Source organism: Mus caroli, chromosome 4 (assembly GCF_900094665.2).
Source record: "Mus caroli chromosome 4, CAROLI_EIJ_v1.1, whole genome shotgun sequence".
In the NCBI taxonomy this organism is placed as follows: Eukaryota; Metazoa; Chordata; class Mammalia; order Rodentia; family Muridae; genus Mus; species Mus caroli.
Window position 1 is genome coordinate 131,142,468 of NC_034573.1, and position 21,230 is coordinate 131,163,697.

The window sequence follows — 21,230 nt, forward strand, 5'->3', positions numbered from 1 at the left end:
GGGAGATTGCTTGCTTGCTTTCTTTCTTTCTTTTTTTTTTTTTTTTTTTTTTTTTTCTTTTTTTTGGGTTTTTTTTTTTTTTTTTTTTTTTTTTTTTTTCCGCTTTGTGTGTGTGTGTGTGTTTAGTTTTGGTTTTTTGTTGTTGTTGTTTTTTTTTCCTTTGTGGGAGATTGCTTTCTGTCCAGGGGTGTGGTACCACCCCTCATGCTAGACCAGGGCTGCCAGTGACTTGGATCAGGTTTCAGGGTTTGACAGGCAGGCCATGTGACTTTGGGAGGGAGCTCTGCATCCCCCATCCTGGTGCTTCAGCCAGGCAGTTGGCCTCATGGAGCAGTGTGGCCTCAGGTTTTAACCGTGCAGTCAGTCTGTGTGAAGTGCCTGTCAGCAGAGACCGTTTACCCCTCCTCGATCGGTGCTCTGTTTAGCATGCTGTCCATTTGTCTCAGCACTGCTGGATTGTATTATAGGCATTTTCCAGGTTGTGCTTAGGAGGGGTGATGGGATATGATTGGTGGGTCTAGTCACCCAGAGTGCTCAAGTAAACGGATGTAGGGGCCATGCCATACAGGGACTAAAAAGAGTACTTAGAATATGTCTCTCTGCTTCCTGCTAACAGATGGCTGCTGGGCACTAAGGGCGAACCCCCCACCCCCATTTGAGTTTGTGTAATTAACCTTGTAAAGAATTTGAGCCCCTGCTCCACTGGGGACACTCTGGCCCCTTGGCAGCCAGGGGGAGAACCCGGATTTAGGTCTGGAGAAATTCTCTCTAGTCTTTGCATCTCTGAGGCAGCAACAGAAAAGCCGATGCCCAGAGTGGCTGTGTGCTCAGTGTGCAGGTGAGCAGGGTGTGGTGTTCTGGCTCTGTGACCAGTCAGGCTGCACAACTCAATAGATACTATTTCTCCATTGTTGGAGGGACTGGTTGAGTTGAGCAGAGTGGATTGGAGCTCCAGACCATATGAACTGAGGAGCCTCCAGGGGCCACCCGAGTGTCCCTTTGTCAGGCTAATAGCCCCACTGTAGCTCACTCCCCTGCCCCTGCCCCTGCCCCTGCCCCAGGATCTTAGGAAACTGAGGAGCCACTGACCTTGTGTGGTTGGTACTTGGGCTTTCCTTTTTGTTTGTTTTATTTAGAAGCCGTGAACTTGCTGGGTGTAATGGTAAACACCTTTAACCTCGCATTTGGGAGGCAAAGGCAGCCAGCCAGGTAGGCAGATCTCGGAGCTCTAAGCTAGTCCGGGCTATACAGTGAGACCCTGTCTCAAAACAAACAAACAAAAACCAACTTCAGATGCGCACTGATGGAGTCCCATGGGGCCTGGAGAGCAGCAGCCACACAGGATCTCACAGGATCTCATGGGGTTCTCAGAAGTGGATCCCTCTGGGGTCCACTTACTAAGTCGGGTGCTCTGCTACAGAGTGAGGGCTGCAGAACACAGGGAAACAATGATGACAGGGTCATGGTGGGCCTGGCACTAGGTGAGCACCCTGGACAAAGGAAGGAGGCCGGGGCTCCACCAAGACCGCCGGTTTCCACATCTGCACTCGTCAGTCACTCAGGATCTAGCAAACCAAACGTGGCATGTCAGCTCCCCATCTGCACTCAGGTGGCTCACTGGCTGTGGAGATGGGGACTAGGTCCAGACTAGCCACAGCTTCCCAACCTCAGAAGACGAGGAGCACTCTGGCATGGGGTGTCCACACCTGCTTTGTGCCTTGGTGTGTGCACCCTTCATCTCCTGGGCACCCCAGAAAGGCACTTACCCCCAGGCCTGGGCGTGTGTCTCAGTATCTTACACTCTGAGCAGCAACTCTTGAGATTCACCCTGTCATCCCTTCAGGTCACCAGTGACATGGCGCTCTTTCTGGATTGAGGACTTAGAGCAGTGGTTCTCAACCACTCACGGCCTAGTGACTCTTACACACGGGTCGCCTAAGACAATATTTGCATTAGGAGTCATAACCCAAGAAGATTATAGCTATGAAGAAGAAGTGATGAACATGATGTTATCGTGGGGTTAGCGCGACATGAGCTGTGTCACAGAGCTGCAGCATCCGGAAGGTGGTGAACCCTTAGCTCAGAGAAGGTGCCCAATGGCTTTGCTGTGGGTGTCCTGTGCCTCTCTTGCTTCAGGCTGCCTTCTAGCTGTGGACGTTGGTATTGCCAGGTCCAAAAGCAGTGTCCCTGCTTGGTCCTGGGAGAACATGGCCAGGTCTTCAGTTTGAACTTGCAGTTGGCCTGATACCACTGCCACACTCCCCGTTAGATACTTCCTCTTAGCCCAGCACCTACATATTTTCTTGTTTGAGACAGTGACTCTGGCTGGCTCGGAACTCCTCATCCTCCTGCATCAGTATCCTCCTGCATCAGCGTCGTCCTGCTGAGATTGCAGGCACACACTCAGAAGTTTCCAGAAACCACAGGGCGGTAAATGTGCCTGTGCTGGTGTGAGGGGCATGGCCTGTGTTGGCTCTCCTCAGACGGCCATTGCGGCTCCAGGCTGTAGGCCAGTGACGGCCTGGGATGGTGGCATCAGGAGCAGCCAGTGCACAGTGCCCCAAAGTCACTCGCCTGCTCAGGGGCAGCCTGGTTCCGGAGTGACAGGCTGTTACTGTTCTATGCACTTTAGCCTCACACGGTGCCAGGTTTTATTTTGAAATGTTCCGAAACAAGTTTTTTCTATCAAGAAAAACCCATTTGTTTCCCTAGAAGATTGCTGGTCTTGGGGAGATTCTGCAGTGGGGCGATTGAGTATTTATCTCTGTATAGTTCATAATTGAGGACCAGCCCAGGACCAGCTCTGAAGCCTTGGGACGGCTGTGGGATTTCCTAGCATTAAGGGAGGAGCTCTTGGATCAGGACTCCCCGCTCAGATGCCTCGGCAGGCAGCAGATTGGCCTACCTTATGTAGTGCCCGAGAGGGTGGGAGGAGCTGAGCCAGGGTGGGGTGGGAAAGGCCGGGAAGGAGAGAGACCGAGTAAGATCCCCACCCTAAAGAAGCCAGCCACTGAGTGCACAGGGAACTTCCCAGAGCCTGTGAGAGAGGAGGAGAGAGCCACAGCTGCTGATGGAAGAGCCGCCCGCACTCAAAGCCTTTTATTCTAAGAGTGTGTGTGCTCTTGGGTAACCGTGGTCAACTGGACTGTGAGACCACATAATCGCTTTGCTTCATTTGTTCGCTGTTTTGACCTCTTGGCTCATTACCTAGTGTGTATTCTGCTATGGGGCTATCTTGATACTTTCTGCTGTGGGGAACTTGCTTTGTCGAGTAAGCTTTGGGAATGACTGGGCTGCCTTGGCTTGCAGTAAGTGTCTGGAGTCATCTGCCCTTTTTCGGTAGAAAAGCCTCTCCCATGTTTCATTCTCTGTCTCCTCTGTGAGTCTTACCTGGGCTTGCTTGGCAGTTGGCAGTGAGTTGGGCTGGCATCCTCTCTCGGTGCTGACAGGCTCTGGCTTTCTGCAGCCATGGATTTCCCCCAGCACAGCCAGCATGTCTTGGAGCAGCTGAACCAGCAGCGGCAACTGGGCCTCCTCTGTGACTGCACCTTTGTGGTGGACGGCGTTGACTTCAAGGCTCACAAGGCGGTGCTGGCAGCTTGCAGCGAGTACTTCAAGATGCTCTTTGTGGACCAGAAGGACGTGGTGCACCTAGACATCAGTAATGCGGCAGGTACCATGCCGGGGCCTCGTCACGCATAGCCCTTCTAGGGCAATGCCAGCAGGCCACGTCCCACGTCCCATCTGACCCTGTAGATACCAAGGCGGGAGAGGGACAGATTGACAGTATGCTTAGGGCATGGAGAGAGGAGGACCAGCCTTGTTAGCAGGGTCAGAGCGAGGCAGGCAGGCCCTAGACCTTCCTGAGTCCTCTCTGTGGCCACATCAGTCCTGGAGCTGACAGCTAGACTGTGCAAAGAATGAGGAGTTAGCTGGGACACAGGCTTGAGATGGGGCTGGACTTGAGGGAGGATGGAGCAGTCCTACCATCTGTTTTTGAGATAGTCAAGACACGGTACTCTCCCATTTTATAGATGTGGAAACAGGTGACTGAGAGTTTGGTAGAGCAGGTGAGGAGGTCTGGAAGACCACATTGTCAGAAGGGAGGGATGTCCAGTCCCCTTGTGCATCTTTTTAGAAGCTGTCCCCAGCCCAGCAGACAGGTGGTGAGGCCTTTGAAGTGGGTGTGACAGCCATCCTGTCCTCGACAGGCCTGGGGCAGGTGCTGGAGTTCATGTACACTGCTAAGCTGAGCCTTAGCCCTGAGAACGTGGACGATGTTCTGGCCGTGGCCAGCTTCCTTCAGATGCAGGATATTGTCACAGCCTGCCACACTCTCAAGTCCCTCGCTGAGCCGACCAGCACCACTGGGGAGAGCGCAGATGCCTCAGCTGTGGAAGGTGAGGTCACTGGCTGGCTGCTCCTGAAAAGTGGCTGCTGGAGCTCCTGCCTGCCTCTGGGTCTCCTCACTGGGTCTTGGGTTCCTCATTTACCTTGCCTTCATTGCTGGGGGCGGGGTGGGGGGCACTGCTAAGGTGTGGCTAGCACTTCTGGAAAGGGTCCCCATGCCTACCCCTTTCTACCTCTGGGCAGCAGAGAGCAGGAGCCACACCTCGGCCACACCTGAGCCTGTAGCTGCCCTTTCAGCTCTTTTGGTGTCCTCTTAGGGCATCCTCAGAAGGCCATAGACTCCTATAAGGGGTCAGGTCTCTCCTGTTGAGCACTGGCTCACATCCAGTTCACACTGCCCGTGTAAGATCATCTCACTTGTGCTGTGGAGGCTGCAGGGCTGTGAATCAGTGTCCTAGCCTGAGACGGTCCCTGAACACACTAGAGAAGTACCTAGGGGTCCTGAGGGGCCTCAGAGCCTCCTCATCCCTCTGGAGGATGAAAAACACTTGATGAAAATGACAAGTTTGCTGTGTTCTGTCTCCAGGAGGAGACAAGAGAGCCAAAGACGAGAAGGCCACTGCCACCATGCTGAGCAGGCTGGACCAAGCAAGAGGCAGCTCCTCCACAGGCCCAGGCAGAGAACTCAAGGAGGAGCGGGGTGGCCAGGCAGAAAGTGCATCCAGTGGTGAGTTGTGATCTGGTCTCATGGACAGTTGGAAGGTGGCCCTGCCTGTCACCTGTGCAGCCTGGGCCCCAGGACAGAAAAGGCCTGTGTCTGGGAGGTTGGTGGTATGCACTCCCATAAGTTTCTGGCTCATGTCTAGCTCAGACAGTTTGTTCTGCAGGGCCCATTCCGGCCATGGAAGAGAGCTCTTTGGCCTCTGGACAGAGTCCCAATCCAGCCTCCCGTCCCTCCTCAGGCGCAGAGCAGACGGAGAAGGCAGACGCTCCCCGGGAGCCTCCACCTGTGGAGCTCAAGCCGGACCCCACAAGCAGCATGGCGGCTGCAGAAGCCGAAGCCTTATCAGAGAGCTCAGAGCAAGGTGCCCCTCCCCCAGCCAGGGCTTGTCTCCCTCCACACCCTCGTGGGTCACGGCTCTCTTCTGTCTCTAGCCTGTCCTCTCAGACTCATCCTTCACTTCATCTCTTTGCTTCCTTCACTCTTGAGCTGTCTTCATTGCCAGTCCCCATCCCCTGCTCGTTCCTGTTGTTAGTGTGGAAGCGTCCTGACACAGTCCTGGAGCTTCCTGCTCAGCCCTGCCTGCGCACGACACATGGTGTGCCATGTTGCCCAGAAACCTCACAAGGACTTGATTGCCTGAAAATGCCCACACACATTTGCCTGCGGTGGCATACTCTCTAAGTGGGCACTACTAATGTTTCAGATCCTGGAGTCACTGTCACCTAAAGAAGTGAGGGGGAACTTGGGCCAGACCCAGAAAGTGCTCTGGTCTCAGCCACGCCCTCAGTACCTGCTCTTTTCTGTGCAGAAATGGAAGTGGAGCCAGCCAGCAAAGGAGAAGACGGACAAGAGGAAGAGGGTGCAGGGCCTGCCACAGTCAAGGAAGAGGGGATGCTTCTGGATAACGGGGAGCCTCCTGAGGAGAACGAAGAGTCTGCCGGCACAGATTCTGGGCAGGAGCTTGGCATGGAGGGTCAGAACCTGCGCTCGGGCACCTACGGGGATCGCACTGAGTCCAAGGCTTACGGCTCCATCATCCACAAGTGCGAGGTGCGGGGCCGTGGGCGGTGCCAGCCCTGAGCCTCCAGGGTCTCTGCAGCCCCTCACGCACCCTTCCTGCTGCGCCTGCAGGACTGCGGGAAGGAGTTCACGCACACAGGGAACTTCAAACGGCACATCCGCATCCACACGGGCGAGAAACCTTTCTCATGCAGGGAGTGCAGCAAGGCTTTCTCGGACCCCGCAGCGTGCAAGGCTCACGAGAAGACACACAGGTACCCACCTTGTCTCCTCCAGACTGGGCGCCTGTTTGGGACCCTGCGGCACCCCTTCCTGTCACCTAGCACCTTCTGACCCACAGCCCGTTGAAACCCTATGGGTGTGAGGAGTGTGGCAAGAGCTACAGGCTCATCAGCCTGCTGAACCTGCACAAGAAGAGGCACTCCGGGGAGGCGCGCTACCGCTGCGGGGACTGTGGCAAGCTCTTCACCACTTCAGGCAACCTCAAGCGCCACCAGCTGGTACACAGTGGCCAGAAACCCTACCAGTGCGACTACTGTGGCCGCTCCTTCTCTGACCCCACCTCTAAGATGCGCCACCTGGAGACTCATGACACCGACAAGGAGCACAAGTGTCCTCACTGCGACAAAAAGTTCAACCAGGTGTGCACCCTCCTGAGCACCCTCCTGAGCTCCCAGCGATAGCACTCAACAGCCACTGTCTATGGACAGGGACTCTCCTAGGATGGTCCCCCGGAGGGCTGTGGTTGCTTTTCCTTCCAGTGCTGGGACCTGGGCTTCTATCAGGAATAGAGCCCTGCCCCGTGGGGAAACCAGGAAGGCCGTTATTCCCTTGCTCACGGGGTTGGGGAGAAACCAGGGTCCAAGGGAACCCTTCTGAGCCCCTGTCTGGGTGCAGGTGGGGAACCTGAAGGCCCACTTGAAGATCCACATTGCCGATGGCCCTCTCAAGTGCCGGGAGTGCGGGAAGCAGTTCACCACCTCAGGTAGGCCCAGAGCACCCTTTCCCAAGGCTTGCCCCCGGCCCTCACAGTGCAGCACATGTCTCGCCTTTTATCCAAAGGGAACCTCAAGCGGCACCTGCGGATCCACAGCGGGGAGAAGCCGTACGTATGCACCCACTGTCAGCGGCAGTTTGCCGACCCAGGCGCGCTGCAGCGGCACGTCCGGATCCACACGGGTGGGTGAGGAGGCCATGTGTGGGCTGTGGAAGGGGAATGGGGAGCCAAGCGGGTGCTAGTGCCATGTGCCTCTGCCCCAGGTGAGAAGCCGTGCCAGTGTGTGATATGTGGTAAGGCCTTCACCCAAGCCAGCTCCCTCATCGCCCACGTACGCCAACACACGGGGGAGAAGCCCTACGTCTGTGAACGCTGTGGCAAGAGGTAGCAACCTGCCACCCCAGGGAGAGTGAGGACAAATCTCAGGCTGTGTCCCAGAGTGGTGGGAACCTCCAAATCCCTCCACACTGAAGCTCCCGTGGGTCAACATGAGCCCCTTATTTGTGACCTTGTAGATTTGTCCAGTCCAGCCAGTTGGCCAACCACATCCGTCACCATGACAACATCCGACCACACAAGTGCAGCGTGTGTAGCAAGGCCTTCGTGAATGTGGGGGACCTGTCCAAGCACATTATCATCCACACCGGTGAGCGCCCGCCATGTCCCTGCCTGCGTGGGACCCCGGGGGAGGGTGGAGGTAGAGAGCCCCATGCCACACTTGCTCAGCAGGGAGCCTTGAGGTGCACATGTGGACTCCACCTGCCTTCTGGGAGGAGGGTGCACTCGGGCTTCTGGTGGCTGCCTTAGAGAACTTGCTAGAAAAGCTGGGGCTGCTGGGTACTGGGAGGCCTGCAGGTGGCAGGAGGGTAACTTGCCTCCCCACCAGGAGAGAAGCCTTATTTGTGTGACAAGTGTGGCCGTGGTTTCAACCGGGTAGACAACCTGCGTTCTCATGTAAAGACCGTGCATCAGGGCAAGGCGGGCATCAAGATCCTGGAGCCAGAAGAGGGTGGTGAGGTCAGCGTGGTCACTGTGGACGACATGGTCACCCTGGCCACTGAGGCTCTGGCAGCGACAGCGGTCACTCAGCTCACAGGTGTGCACTGTGGGCAGGGCAGCAGGCAGAGGGCAGCTACAGCAGCTGGCCTCAGTGGCAACAATGGGGTAGCTCCTTGTGGCTTCTGCCTCAGACCCTCCCTGCTGATTCTGCCCACAGTGGTACCAGTGGGGGCCGCAGTGACAGCTGACGAGACGGAAGTACTCAAAGCTGAGATCAGCAAAGCTGTCAAGCAAGTGCAGGAAGAAGGTGAGAGGGGCAGTCTGGGGCATGAACGCCAGTGGACCCAAGGTCCTTCCTATCCTGACCACAGCCCCCACCTCCACAGACCCCAACACCCACATCCTCTACGCTTGTGATTCCTGTGGGGACAAGTTCCTGGATGCCAATAGCCTAGCCCAGCATGTTCGGATCCACACAGCCCAGGCACTGGTCATGTTCCAGACGGATGCGGACTTCTACCAGCAGTATGGGCCAGGCAGCACGTGGCCAGCCGGGCAGATGCTGCAGGCTGGAGAGCTCGTCTTCCGTCCTAGGGATGGGACTGAGGGCCAACCCACACTGGCAGAAAGTCCACCCACAGCTCCTGATTGCCTACCACCTGCCGAGTGAGCAGGTGGCCGCTGACTGTTTATTTAAGGATGGATGGCACCCTAGGACTCAGAAGGCGCTCCTGCCCATTCCCTAGAGAGAATAAATGATTATTTTCTAATGTTGCCTGTGTTCCCTGTGTCACCAGTAGGTGAGGAACAGGCACCTATACAAGTGACAGTTTAATAGCTTCCTAGGATGTCCTGCTGTCCCTCATGCAAAGTGGAGCTTCGTACTGTCCTAAGCTATTCAGCCACAGGTGGTGCCCCATAGCTGGCGTGCATCGTGACTTACCCAAGAGGCCGGTACCAGGGTCCAGCCAGAGCAGCCACGCAGGGACAGACCACCGGCTGGCTCCTCAGTGAAGTAAGGCCTGGTACCTGCTTTACCTAGGCCACAGCACAGCGCCGTGCTGTGGCAGTACTTACTGCTGCATGCCGTGTGCTACCAGGCTGGCAAGGGGACAGGAAGGGAGCAGGGGCCCCATGGACCTGGGCAGGCCTGCTCTATATAGTCCCAACTGCATTCCCCAGAAAACGTTGGTGCCTCGGCTTCTTCTTGAGGGTAGGTACAGAATTAGCCCCAGAAATAGTGGGCTCCTGGCCACTACAGGGAGGGATGGCACCAGCAGGAGCCAGCCAGAGGACTGAGAAAAGAAAGGGTCTCAGTATGCACCGGAGTCTGAGGTGCCGTCCCAGTGGCCTAGGCTGAGCACAGGGGAAAGGGTCCTGGTTCCCAGATGTGGGGTGGGGTCTGCTGTGCAAGTCAAGAAACCGAGGCGCTCACTGAGTGACAACCACCTTCACACCTGAGGTGTTTTGTATTTTTTAATAAAGTTTGTAATCCAATGGACACACAGAACAAAACTGCGCTGAGAAAAACAGTTTCATAAATTAATAAGTGTTAGGAAGTCAGGGAGAGGTCCAGGTCACAGGAGGGAGTGGAGTGGCCGGGTCTCTTGTACAGGTGCTACGCGACAGTTCCATGTTGCAGGAGCAGGGCCCGTGCAGTGACGAAGCGCACTTATACAAATGAGTGACGGTACAAAGTCTGAGTATGAAAATAAGATTTTCTTTGAAAACACATTTTTGGCACAGATTAAAAAAAATGTATGTCAGGGAAATTTGATTTAAGTCAGTATTATATATATTTATATATATTATATATTTATATATACACATCCCAAGTTCTGCACATCCGACCAAGAAAGAAAATCCTTCTGTTCACTGTTACTCAATTGTAAACTGTACATCCGATGAGCTGAAGGTGGTGGTGGTGGTGGTGGTGGCGGCGGTGGGAGAATTAAGAAAGATGACATGTCCCATGAGCAGGGGACGGGAGGAGGAGATGGGGCAAAAACCCACTGAAATGTTCCTTGACCCCAAGGCTTCAGCACGAGTCCCAAGTCCTGCACGAGAGTCCACAGCGTGCTCATGCACACACGTCCAGAGCATCGCAGCCTGTGTTCACTGTGCGAGTCACTAATTTAGTGCAAAGGCTGTTCTATTCTGTTTAACAAAAACAGAAGGATCCCACGGCCCGGTTCCTGTTCTCCAAGTGTGGAGAGAAACCCAGCCCCTAAGGTCTCTACGTCCATGGTTGGTGGTCTGTCCTGGGAGAATTTCATGTAAACATACGAGCAGCACCACCCCCAGAGGAGGTCTATCCACAGAGCTGGGCGGCCGAAGGCGGGGCAGCTGGTGGCGCCTGGCAGCCTGCCCCTCTGCCTGGCTGGGTTGTCCACGGTGTTCATTTTTTTTTTTTTTTTTGCAGCAGAGCCTCAGGAAAATGCCCTGAGGTGGCGACCGTTCAGAGCCTCACACCGAGGCAATGACAATCATGAGGTGAGGAGAGATGTTGGAGATGCTGGCAAGGAGGTCAGGGGCCAGCCGGGAGAGGTGACTCTCAGAGAACTCACAGGGTGGGAAGATCTGCAGCACGTAGGCGGGCTGGAGGAGGAGGAGGAGAGAGAGAGAAAATGGGAGCCACTGTCTTCCGTGACCCTCCCGCCATGCTTGTGCCTGGTAGGCCTTAAGAGGGCCCTGGCAGGGCGTGGTGCCTCGTCACCAGCTCTACAGCTCAAGGTCAACACTACACCTCCTAGCTGTCCCCTATCTCCTCTCTCCGGAATGGGCAACAGGTGACCATTACCCATGTTACTTGCATGCCCACCTCCTTCAGGAACCCCTGGGGTACTCTGGTTAATACTAGAAATATCCATGCCGCCGGAAGTCCAGCCCTCCTGCCCTGCCCTAAACTGGTCCTACCTGTGCGGTAGGGATGGGACAATGACCAACCTGATTGGAGCCAGGGTTGGGAACATTGATAATCCCTGCTGCTTGCTTGGCCTGCAGGTAAGTGATGAAGGCAGCCTTGAGGGACTCGGTCTGGCTCACCACATCCTCCTGGTCACGGCCACAGGGCAGAGCCAGCAGCAGGCAGTAGTCGGTTTCCACCTGGAGCAGAAGGGAATGGTTAGGGACCTCCTGACTAAACAGTGTGTGCCCTAACTAAGTGCTCGAAGGTGCCTGTGTCACAACACACATGTGCACCTGCGAGCATGTGTGTGCACGTGTGAGCGTGCGCACACGAGGTCTGGAGGTATCTCTCTAGCCAAGCAGAGTTTTGCTTCCTGCCCGCCTATAGCGTATCACTGCTGTGCCATCTTGTTCCCCCGCCAGCCCCCTCCTTTGAACTGCATGGGCATTTACCCAGCCCTCGAGTCTTACTGTCATCCTCCTGGCGACCCCTTCTAGCTGCGAGGCCTCTAGTCGCATCCTCTGGGCGATCCGCAGTGGGGGACCACCTTCAGAGAGAGGCAGGGACCGATGAGCCAGGACATTGTTGCCAGAGACGAAGTGGAGCTGCACAGCAGCCGTGTCGTTCTTGAGGGCCAGCAGGCCCTGCCACACGATGGGGTACTTCTGCTTAGCAGGATAAACAAAGCAGAGACAGGGTCATGGCATGCCCAGCATGGCCCACAGCAGCCTGTGTTAACACTTAGAACAGTGTCTCACCTTTAGCAGCTGGACCATATCCACAGGCCGCTGTGGTGTCACGTGTGGACAAGAGTCTTGTTTGGAAGCTGGCTGGACTTCAGCGTGAGGCAGAGCCAGTCCAGGGGGGGTGCTTGGGCCTGAGTTTGCAGGGACAAACAATGGCTGCTTTGGGGCAGCCTGAGAGGAAAGAGGGCTTGGGAGGTCCGGCTTCATGGAGACTGACACAGGGGAGGGGTGGGCTGGCTGGGCTGTTTCCAACGGTGCCCTCTGAACCTGAGCGTGAGGCTCAGATGGCCTGTTTGTGGGGATGGCTGGGAGGCGAGTCTGCTCCACCCCTCCTGTCTGCGTCCCCTTTGCTTCTTGGGAGACCTGAGGAATCTTGCCACTCGGTGGCTGGGCAGGCTGGCTGAGTTGGGAGGGCTGGCAGGGCGGGGCAGGTGGTACAGGCTGCGTGGCCTGTGTAGAGGGGGCAGGCTGTGCAGACTGCGTGGACTGCAAGGGCTCACCTTCAGGGGGCGCCTGGAGATGGAAAGAAGACAAAGGCACAGTCAGAATTGGCAGCACAAAAGCCCCTGCTCCACAGCCCAGAGAGGCCCCTGTGTCTCCCGGGCAGTGCAGCCGGCCTAAGTGATAAGCACCCACCCCGCTTCTCAACCCGCAGGCAGGAGTCGCACACAAAGCACCTCCTATACCCAAGAACTGGCCCGCTCCCCAGCACGCATTTATGAAGCCCCTCTTGAAACTTCCCATCTAGCTTGCCTATGCCTTGCTTGTGGTCCTTGCTGGAGGTTGGATTTTGACGTATTTTATCACTGTTGGTATGCATGAGTGTGCATGACGGAGGACACACCGGTATGACACTGTGTCCACGTGGAGGCCAGAGGACAACTGTGGAGTGAGTTCTCTCCTTCCACTTTTACGATGGCGGCCAGACCCACACTTAAACATACGCCCTCAACCCACTGAGGTACCTTGATAGTCCGCCTATTTTTCTAAGATTTATTTATTTTATGTATGTGAGCACACAGTCACTCTCTCCAGAGACACCAGAAGAGGGCATCAGATCTCATTACAGATGGTTGTGAGCCACCATGTGGTTGCTGGGAACTGAATCAGGACCTCTGGAAGAGCAGTCAGTGCTCTTAACCGCTGAGCCATCTCTCCAGCCCCCAAAATTTTATTTTTTTGAGCTCTGCTTGTCTTTTTAAACCACAGTGCCCCTAGGTGTGTGCCCAAAGGTAGGGAAGAAAGCTGGCTTCCTCACCTGGGCAGAAGTCTTGGTCCTGGAGGCTAGGCTGATGGAGGAGGCGACAGGAAACTGAGTGTGTGTGAGCTGCTGAGCAGGGGCGTGGTAGGTGCGGACGTCACCGTACCTGTATTCTTGGAACAGCTCACCACTGGAGTGCACAATCTGCACCCCGTGGGTTACGACCACAGGTGGGGTCAGAGGCAGCCCCTGAAGCTGGCTGCTGGGGGTGACCGTGAGAATGCGGGCTTCACCGTGAGGGGGTGGGGCAGGGGTAGGGACAGGGACGGGGCCGGGGACCGGGGCCGGGGCTGGGACTGCTTTGGCATCTGAAGTCTTAACCGCTTCCTTCACCAGTTGCTGGGGGGCCTTGTTGGCTGGTGGCACTTTTACCACCCCCTCTGTGGCCCTGGGCTGTTCACTGACAGCAGTCACGTGTGGATGCACCATGATCCGCACGTCCCGGGGAACTGTGTACGGGTGCAACCGGTACTCGGACTGCATGACCAGCACTTCCGACTGCACCGGGGCTGCAGCTCGAGCCACAGGGAGGTGATAGTGAACCTCTTCCTCAGGAGGGTGCTGTGTGGCCAGAGCAGGCACACCAGTCGCAGCTGGCTGGGGCGTGCCCACACGCTGTGGGGCCCTCGCCTCTATCTGCTGGGGCTGCAGAGGGGCTCGAGGAGAGTGCAGCGTCTCTGGCCGGATGCTGTAGGTGATGCTGGGCAGGGTGGGGGTGCTCATTCTCACCTCCCCCTGGGACAGGTGACCAAGAGACACTGTCTGAGTGATGCTGTGGGGGGGCATGATGACAGACTGCTCTGGGTGTATGCTGGAGATGAACTGCGGCACTGGGATGCCAGCAGCCAGCATGACGGTGGCGTTGGTGGACAGTGCTGTGGAGGTCGTGCTGCTGGGGTGGCATGGCCTAGGGAAGGGGCCTGGTGTAGGCCCAGCAGGGCGAGGTGAATGAGTATCTGGTTTGGGGGTTGCCAAGTGGGCGATGGTCCGATCTGCCGGGGTGCTGGGTCCAGAAGGAACATGGTTCACCTCTGCAGGCAGTTTGCTGGGCAGGGCAGGGGGGTGGTGGGGAGTGAGGGTGGGCCCCAAGTTAGCTGGCTGAAGGACCTTGGTCTCGATTTTCAGAGTGACGGGGTCAGCGAGCTTCTTGTTGGTGGTGACGATGCTCGGGGTGAGGACAAGTTGGTTGTGGACGAGCACTGGGGGGGTGTTGATGCCCTGGGTGAGAACCTTCACTGTGCCACCCTGGGTCACAGGGGTGGACACGGAGAGGTGAATGGGCTCGGGCTTCTCCAAGGATGGCCGGTCCGTCTTCACGGAGGAGATCACGGGAGAGGCATTGTATGTCTGGGCAGTCAGTACCAGGGTAGAATGGGCAGCCACGTTTGCAAAGGCCGAAGGGGTCTGAGGGCCTTTGGGTGCGGACTGGGTCGGGGTGACGGAGTCTGCTTTCACCTGCGACTTGGATACTGACTGCTGAAACTCGATGTCCATTGCGCTGGCCGGAGGGATCTGGCTGATCTTCGCACTGATCCGCTGGGGGCCTTCCGTCTTCTGTCCCGAGTAGCTCAGCAGCACGACCCCTTCTGATGTATTCACCCGCAGCCCCGCGCCAGAGCCTGCGTCTGCTGGTCGGTCATCAATCACGGACATGGACCCAGGGTGGAAGCGGCTGTTCTCGGTGCTACTGGCCCGCTGCTTGCCCTTGGCTGCTGGGGCAGCCGCTGCACCCGGCACGGCTGCTGTGCCTGTTGTGGCCGTCACGCCACAGGCAGCAGTCACGGGGCCGGGGGCAGCGTTCACCGTACCCACAGTGGCACTCACCGGAGTGGTCAGGACATTGACAGGCCCCGTGAGGACATTCACGGGCCCCTTCAGGAGATTCACGGGCCCAGCAGGGGTGCTCACCAAACCTTTCAGGGTGGCTACTGAGCCCTTCACAGGGCCCTTTAAGGCATTCACCGGGACCAGAGAGACATTCACCAGACCAGTCAGGGCACTCACCAGGCCAGTCAGGGTCTGAGGAGCTGGCTTTGCCAACGTTATCTTCTGCGAGTTCTCCAGGTCAATGCTAACAGGCATCCGGCTAATAACAGACGTGATTTTAGGGGCAATGACCGGAGCCACCTTCTCTTTGTCGGCAGCCACCGGAACCTCTGAGGCTTGTGTGTCAGCATTTGGTACTGCGGCTGCTGACACACCTTCTAAGGGAGGATGCTTAGGGTCACAGGGAGGGGCCGGCGCCTCCTGCAGACAAGGCGCACTCACGGGCTCTGCAATGGCTGTAGTGACACTTGTGGAAGTAACTCCTGTGGCAGACACATATTTGGGGTCCATGAGGATCTTCCTCAGTGTACTGGAGCTGGTGTCCACATCAGAGGCCTTTGTGTCTGGGGGAAGGGCTGGAGACGGGGTGGACTGAGCCCGAGGCTCTTCCTGTCTTGTGATCCACTCTGTCACTTTAGGGGGGGGACTCTGATGTGGGACTCCCCCAGGAATGACAGGAGGTGGGAGCTTTGCTATGGTCACTAAGGGGATTGTGGGAGGAGGTATGCCTGAGTCGCTGGGTGGGGTCACGGGGTCACTCTCGATGATCGAGTGCACCTTGAACCTGGCTTGGGGCCCATCATCCATCAGTGCTGGCTGGGAAAGGGGGGGCAGGGCAGGAAGCACAGGGGCTTTGCACGGTGTCTTTTCTGCAGCACTGTTTTCCTGGGACAGACTCTCGGCAGGCGGGGTCTTGCTTGGATCGGAGGTGCACTCTGCAGGAGGGGAGGGAGGCTTCTCACTCTGTTTCTCTTCCTGGGGAGCTTCCGGGGTTGCTGCTGTCGCCTCCTCTGCAGCGGGGCTTTCACTCTGAGCCTGCTCAGCCTCTGAGGCATGAGTCTCTGTGATGGCGACCACTTTCTTGTTGGCATTCCTTTTCCGGCGTCGCGTTGTCTTTTGGCGCCCTTTGTCTTTCCGGGGAGCAGTGACTTCCACTTTAGACCGCTTGGCTTCCTGTGCAGAGTCACCGCTGGTTTCCTTGGCGTCTGCAGAGCCTTCCGGTGGATCCGAGGCACTGACTTGTGGGGCAGAAGACTCTGTTGCTGTCCCTGTCTCCAAGATTCCCGACTCGGCCTCATGGGGCCCTGGCTCCATTCCTTCCCGTGGATGTGTCTGAGATCCTGGGGGAACGGAGGGAGGAGCGGAGAAGTTCTCTGGCTCTCCAGAGGCGTCACTGATGATGGAGCCAATGGCCGCAGCCAGTTCAGTTTCGCTAGCCTGGTGTGCTGGCTTGTGGCCATGCTCAGGGGCAGGCTCTTCAGATGCTCCCGTGGCCGTGGCCGTGCCCTTGCTAGTGGCGGCAGCGGAGGGCTCCGGGAGCTTTGCGATATTCTGCACGGCCTGCTCCAGCTCTATCTGCCTGGCTAGCTGCGTGCCTTCTGGGGGAGCCGTGGAGGCAGATGCACTTTCCTCCTCTGCCTCCCTGTCGGGATCAGCTGGGTTGTGTGCCAGCTGAGGTGAGGAGCCACTTCCCTTCTGGGGGCTCTCACTCTTCTGAGGAGAGGCCGCCCCAGGCCCGGCTTCCTTGTCTGCTACCTGCCCTGCTGCCCGGGCGGCCATTTCCAGGCTTCTCAGATGCGCGGCTCTGTCCATCCCTGACCTCGTGCTCCGAGCACGGCCCCTCTTTGATTTGTAGGTTTTCTCAGGAGGTTTTCTCTCCAGGACCTCAACTGGGAAGGTGTCGGGTCCGCTCTTGTCTGTGCTGGGGTCTCTCCTGTCCCGTTTGGGCTCACTTGCTGCCTCTCTCTCGCCTCTGGTCTTAGGGTTACCTTCCCTCGTGCTCGCCTGGGCACCGGCCTCAGCGGCAGCCTCAACCTTCTGCTCGTTCCTCCCCCTTTTCCCTTGGGGTCCAGCAGCAGCTGCCGACTTCTGAGACCTCGGTGACCGCCAGCCCTCAGCGGGCCTGGGTGTCTCTGCAGGCTCTTTCCTCTCATGCTCACCGTCTTCCTCGGCACGCCGGCGGGTCTTGGGGGGCCTTCCCCTCCGCGGGGTGGTGGGAGGTACCACCGCCTCCTGCAGCAGCTCCCGCTCCAGCCTCTTCCTGGTCACTCTGGGCTGCTCCACAGGCTCCTTGGCCGGGGACCGGCTCTCGTGGTCGGTCATGGTGGCATAAACACTCCTCACGTTCCGGCGCCTGCTCCTGCTGAGAGGCAAGCTAGGCTCCGGGTGCTCCGTGTCTCCCCCAGAGCTTTTCGACGCAGTCCTTGTAATCTTCTCTGCCTCCATCTTTAGTTCCAGCAGCTTCTGTGCTTCTCCACGAGGAGAGCTGGACCTCTTCAGCTTTTCCCGGTCTATCCTCTCGCTCTTCCTGGTGACAGGCTTCTCCACGACGCTGGTGGCAGCCGCCTGGACGGACGTCTTGGAACGCTTGCTCTTGTTGGTCTTCCTGTCTTTTGCAGTGACTGGAGGATTGGCTTCTACATCTTCAGAAGCGGGGGGCTGAGCTTCTGACGCAACCCCAGTGTTCTGAGTGGTGTCAGGCTCAGTGCTTGGAGTTGTGTCTGGCTTCTCCACTTTCCGCTCTTCGGCTTCCTCGGATCTCTGAGTCAGTTTTGAAAGGGGCTGGGGACTGCTAGGTTTGGGGTCTACACTGCTTTCTACCTGGGAAACTGTGGTTCCTGGAGTCAGAGGTTCAGCATTCACACAAGGGACAGCATCAGTAGCTGCACTTTCTTGAGGAGCTGAAGGTGCCAAGGCAGCGCTGTCCCGGCTGTCCTCTCCGGGGGGTACATCTGACTGCTTGGGCTGTTCCACGGGTACAGATGCAGGCTCAGACACAAGCTTCGTTTCTTCCGAGACAGGAGTGGGCTCTGCAGGCTTCTCTCCTGTCGGTGAAGGAGCCTCCGCTGCCTCCTCGGCCTTCTCAGGGGCTGAGGATGCTGGTTCTGGTGTCATGACGGTGACGGCAGGAAGCCCAGCTGAAACAGGGGCTTTTGGCTCCGGCTCTTTAGTCTCTGCCGCAGGCTCTGGAGTCTTGGGATGAGTCTCTGGCTCTTCCTGCTTCTCAGCCTCTTTGGGCTTCTGGTCCTTCTCCTTCTCCTTCTGCTGCATCCGTGTCAGCTCCATGAATCTGCTGTGGAACAGGACCACTGGCTCCTGCACCGAATCACCTGTGCTGTTTGCACCCTCAGACGCCTGCCTGCCGTACAGCCTCCCGGGAGGGAAGTCGGACTCCTCGCTCTTCCTCTCAAGGTGCTGCAGCCTCTTGGAGTCTTGCTCAAAGATGGAGCTATGTAAGAACCGAGAGGCGAACAACTCCTGCCTCTCCTGCTCCTCCTCCCTGCGCTCATCCTTTTTATCATCCAGTTTCCCCTCCGAGTCAGTCCTGATTTTCTTCTTCTTCATGTACCAGGACGGAATAGGCCTGGGGGCCGAGTCAACCTTTTCTTTATCTTTGTTGTTTCGAAAATTAGCAAACCGGGAGTCCCAGTCAAGGAAAGACCAGTTCTCTTCACGGGATGAGGAGAGGGATTTGGCTCTTTCAAGCAGAGCTTTAGTGTCTGGTGTGATTGTCTTATCCAGTGCAAAAGAGTAAAATTTATTCCTTTCTAAGGAACTAGAGAGTCTTTCATCTCGCTCACGGAGTTTTTGGTCTCTGTCCCTCAATAAAAAAGACAGCCGAGGGCTGTCATAGAAGCTGGAAGCTCTGGGGGACTGGGACCTGTGCTCGGCGTCCTCATCAGAATCAGAGGGCACCTCACCAGGTTCCAGATCACGCACAGACCTCTTTCGTAGACTGTCTCTCTTAATTACACTGTTTGGGAAACTGACATCAAACCGGCTGGGGTCCTGTTTCATCGGAGGGTCCCACCGGTTTGGCTCCCCCTCAGAATTCAAGACAGACAGTTTGATTTTGGCCGTGTCTGCTGCCTGTTCTCTCTTGCCAGAATCATAAGGATTGCATTTTAGTGGATCGTCTCTCACTGCTGCGTTAGGATAGGGGAGGCCTTTGTCGTCCCCTTTAGGGGACCCTTTTACTGACATTAGCCTAGGGGAGCCCATGGGATCATCATCGTCGTGGAAGGAGCCATGGCGGACACTCGGAGAGCAGCTGGTTCTTTCCGAGTCCTCGCTGATCTGGCGTGAACTTCGGTAGTTTCTCTCTCTTTTGGTACAGATATCGAAATCCACGTGATCCGTCCTTCGCTTCTTGCTGGGCGGGGAGTCATCAGTGACATCCTGAGGGGGCTTGCCCACCTCGTGGACAAGGCTGCGCCTTTCGTAGTCATCTACATCTTTCTTCGGACTGCCAAACTTCTCAGCCTTGGCGATCTCCATCTCCATCCGCTGCTTCCGGCGACTCTGCTCCATCTGTTTCCGGTAGCTCTGCGTGTGATCAATGTCAATGCCAAGTTTCTCTTCGGCATTCCCTCCGTGGGGCTTCTCCTGGCCTGCTCTGTGTTCTGCTGGTTCCTCACGAGGCCGGCAATAGTTTTTCCTCACTTCCTCTTTCTCAGGCCCTTGATTCTCTAGGAGCTGCAGCTGTTTGGGCTGAGGTTTTGAGGAGATGGCTTTTTTGGGCTGGGTTTCTTGAGTCTCCACAGATCCGTGTGTTAGTTCTCCCAGTCCTGCGTGTACGTCTGAGCTGGGCCGAGAGCCAGACCCTGCAGAGACAGCAGCAGGCTCCTGGCAGTCTTTGGGGCTGAGAGCTGAATTAAGTCTTTCCAGCTTAGTTTTTTTTGATTCCCTTTTAAGGATTTCTTTTCTCACAGGCTTTCTTTCAGACTCTCCTTCCCTCAGCAAAATACCATCTCTTGATGTGTCAGGCTGCTTCTTTAAAAGTATTCGAGTATCCTCTGTCTCGGGGCTGGTTTTCTTGATTTCTGGTTTTTGCTTTTCTATTTTCAAGCCAGAATCTGCAAAGCGCCTTTTCCTGGCTTCCAGCTTCTCCAGGTCCAGCGCGCTGAGCTCGGGCGTCTGCTCGGCCTTAAGGTGTTTCCGGAGCTTAGTCCTGCCCTCCTTCTCCCCCACCTCCGCGTGGCTCGGGAGGACCTTCTCCCTCAGCGCTTTCCCTCGGGCCGGGTCGGACTTGGCAGGCTCCCCCTGAGAGGCCTGGGGTTTCTGGTCCAGGGCCGATGCCTTGGCAGTGTCACGGCCGAGCCTGGCTTTGAGCTTCTCTGGGGGTGGGTGCTCGATGACCTTGCCCTCCTTCTCTTTTACTCGGGTCAGAACCACGCAAGGCACGAGCTCCAGGCGGTTCTTGGCTGGCCCTTCCTTGTCGGCCCTGTCTCTGCTGAGTTTGGTGGAGCCCCGTGGTTTCTCGGGGCTCTGCTCTCGGTCATTTTCCTGCTCGGTTTCCGAAGGCTGAGAACTAGGGGAGTGAGCCTTTCCTTTCCGCTTCTGCCTCTCAGCTTTGTCCTTTTCTCCCTTCTCCTTGCGAACTATTCGTCTCTCCCTCTCGACCCGCTCGGGATCGAAAGTGCGCTCTTTGTCCGTCTTTTCGTTTTTTGTGTAGCGCTCCAGCCGAGCCTTCTCCAGCTTATCGTACCGTGGGGGGGACACTGAGCTGCAGCTTCCGCTGCGCTCCGAGGACCGGCGGTACAGCCTCCTCTCAGAGTCACTTGGCAATCTCTCCGAATGCGCAGGAGACACCCCAGGGCTCTGTGGACGCCGCAAGTGCACGGGACTCTGACTTCGCTCTATGGGTCTCCTCTCGTGGTCCCGGTCAGATTCGAATCTCTCCCGTTCTCGCTCTCGTTCTCTCTGCCTATAGCTGTACTCCCGAATATCCTGTTCATAGGGATCACTCCTATATTCTCTGTATTCTCGAGGCTCATCATAGTACCGGGAATCATAATACTCTCCTTGGTACGTCTCCCACTCCGAGTAAAACTCTCTCCCCCGAGCCGGATAGTCCCTCCTGGAGTCCTCAGGGTAGGTGCCTGGAGTGCGAACATTTTCATAGTATGTCCGTTCTTGACTGTACTCATAGGACCCTCTTCGTTCCTCTCTGCCAAACATCAGAAAGATTATATTAGCTCCTCTGTCTTCTCACTTGCACTCCCACCCCCGCAACCCCAGGACTCAAGGGACAGAGGCAGGAGGACGGCACGTGGGACCTGGCTCAACTGTACAAGTTCCAGGTCAGCCCGCAGTGCACAGTGAAACTCTCTTACACGAGGCAGCTCTGGCACCCTCTAGTGCTTATGCAGTCACTTGGCCAACCGCAGGTGTTTAGC

General features: G+C 56.7%; 2 protein-coding genes across 5 annotated transcripts in view; one reads left to right on the forward strand and one right to left on the reverse strand.

The window, feature by feature from the left end:
- Positions 1 to 8,860, forward strand: part of Zbtb17 (zinc finger and BTB domain containing 17) — a 22,442-nt gene extending 13,582 nt beyond the window's left edge. The window contains exons 3-16 of the mRNA XM_021160276.2: positions 3,467 to 3,673; positions 4,212 to 4,400; positions 4,937 to 5,077; positions 5,313 to 5,435; positions 5,883 to 6,124; positions 6,206 to 6,348; positions 6,435 to 6,735; positions 6,992 to 7,079; positions 7,157 to 7,273; positions 7,355 to 7,475; positions 7,607 to 7,737; positions 7,978 to 8,187; positions 8,308 to 8,397; positions 8,477 to 8,860. Of these exons, the coding sequence (XP_021015935.1) occupies positions 3,469 to 3,673; positions 4,212 to 4,400; positions 4,937 to 5,077; positions 5,313 to 5,435; positions 5,883 to 6,124; positions 6,206 to 6,348; positions 6,435 to 6,735; positions 6,992 to 7,079; positions 7,157 to 7,273; positions 7,355 to 7,475; positions 7,607 to 7,737; positions 7,978 to 8,187; positions 8,308 to 8,397; positions 8,477 to 8,760 (2,385 nt within the window). The 5' untranslated portion in view covers positions 3,467 to 3,468 and the 3' untranslated portion in view covers positions 8,761 to 8,860. The remainder of the gene's footprint in view (positions 1 to 3,466; positions 3,674 to 4,211; positions 4,401 to 4,936; positions 5,078 to 5,312; positions 5,436 to 5,882; positions 6,125 to 6,205; positions 6,349 to 6,434; positions 6,736 to 6,991; positions 7,080 to 7,156; positions 7,274 to 7,354; positions 7,476 to 7,606; positions 7,738 to 7,977; positions 8,188 to 8,307; positions 8,398 to 8,476) is intronic.
- A 697-nt stretch (positions 8,861 to 9,557) lies between these two features.
- Spen (spen family transcriptional repressor) overlaps positions 9,558 to 21,230 on the reverse strand; it is a 70,448-nt gene continuing 58,775 nt past the window's right edge. For 3 of the 4 annotated variants that reach the window (XM_021160275.2, XM_021160274.2, XM_029475803.1), the window contains 5 exons: positions 13,003 to 21,001; positions 11,757 to 12,257; positions 11,469 to 11,663; positions 11,037 to 11,195; positions 9,558 to 10,688 (listed from right to left, as the gene is read on the reverse strand). In XM_021160275.2, the coding sequence (XP_021015934.1) occupies positions 10,557 to 10,688; positions 11,037 to 11,195; positions 11,469 to 11,663; positions 11,757 to 12,257; positions 13,003 to 21,001 (8,986 nt within the window). In that variant the 3' untranslated portion in view covers positions 9,558 to 10,556. The remainder of the gene's footprint in view (positions 10,689 to 11,036; positions 11,196 to 11,468; positions 11,664 to 11,756; positions 12,258 to 13,002; positions 21,002 to 21,230) is intronic. The other variant, XM_029475804.1, reaches the window with a different exon arrangement.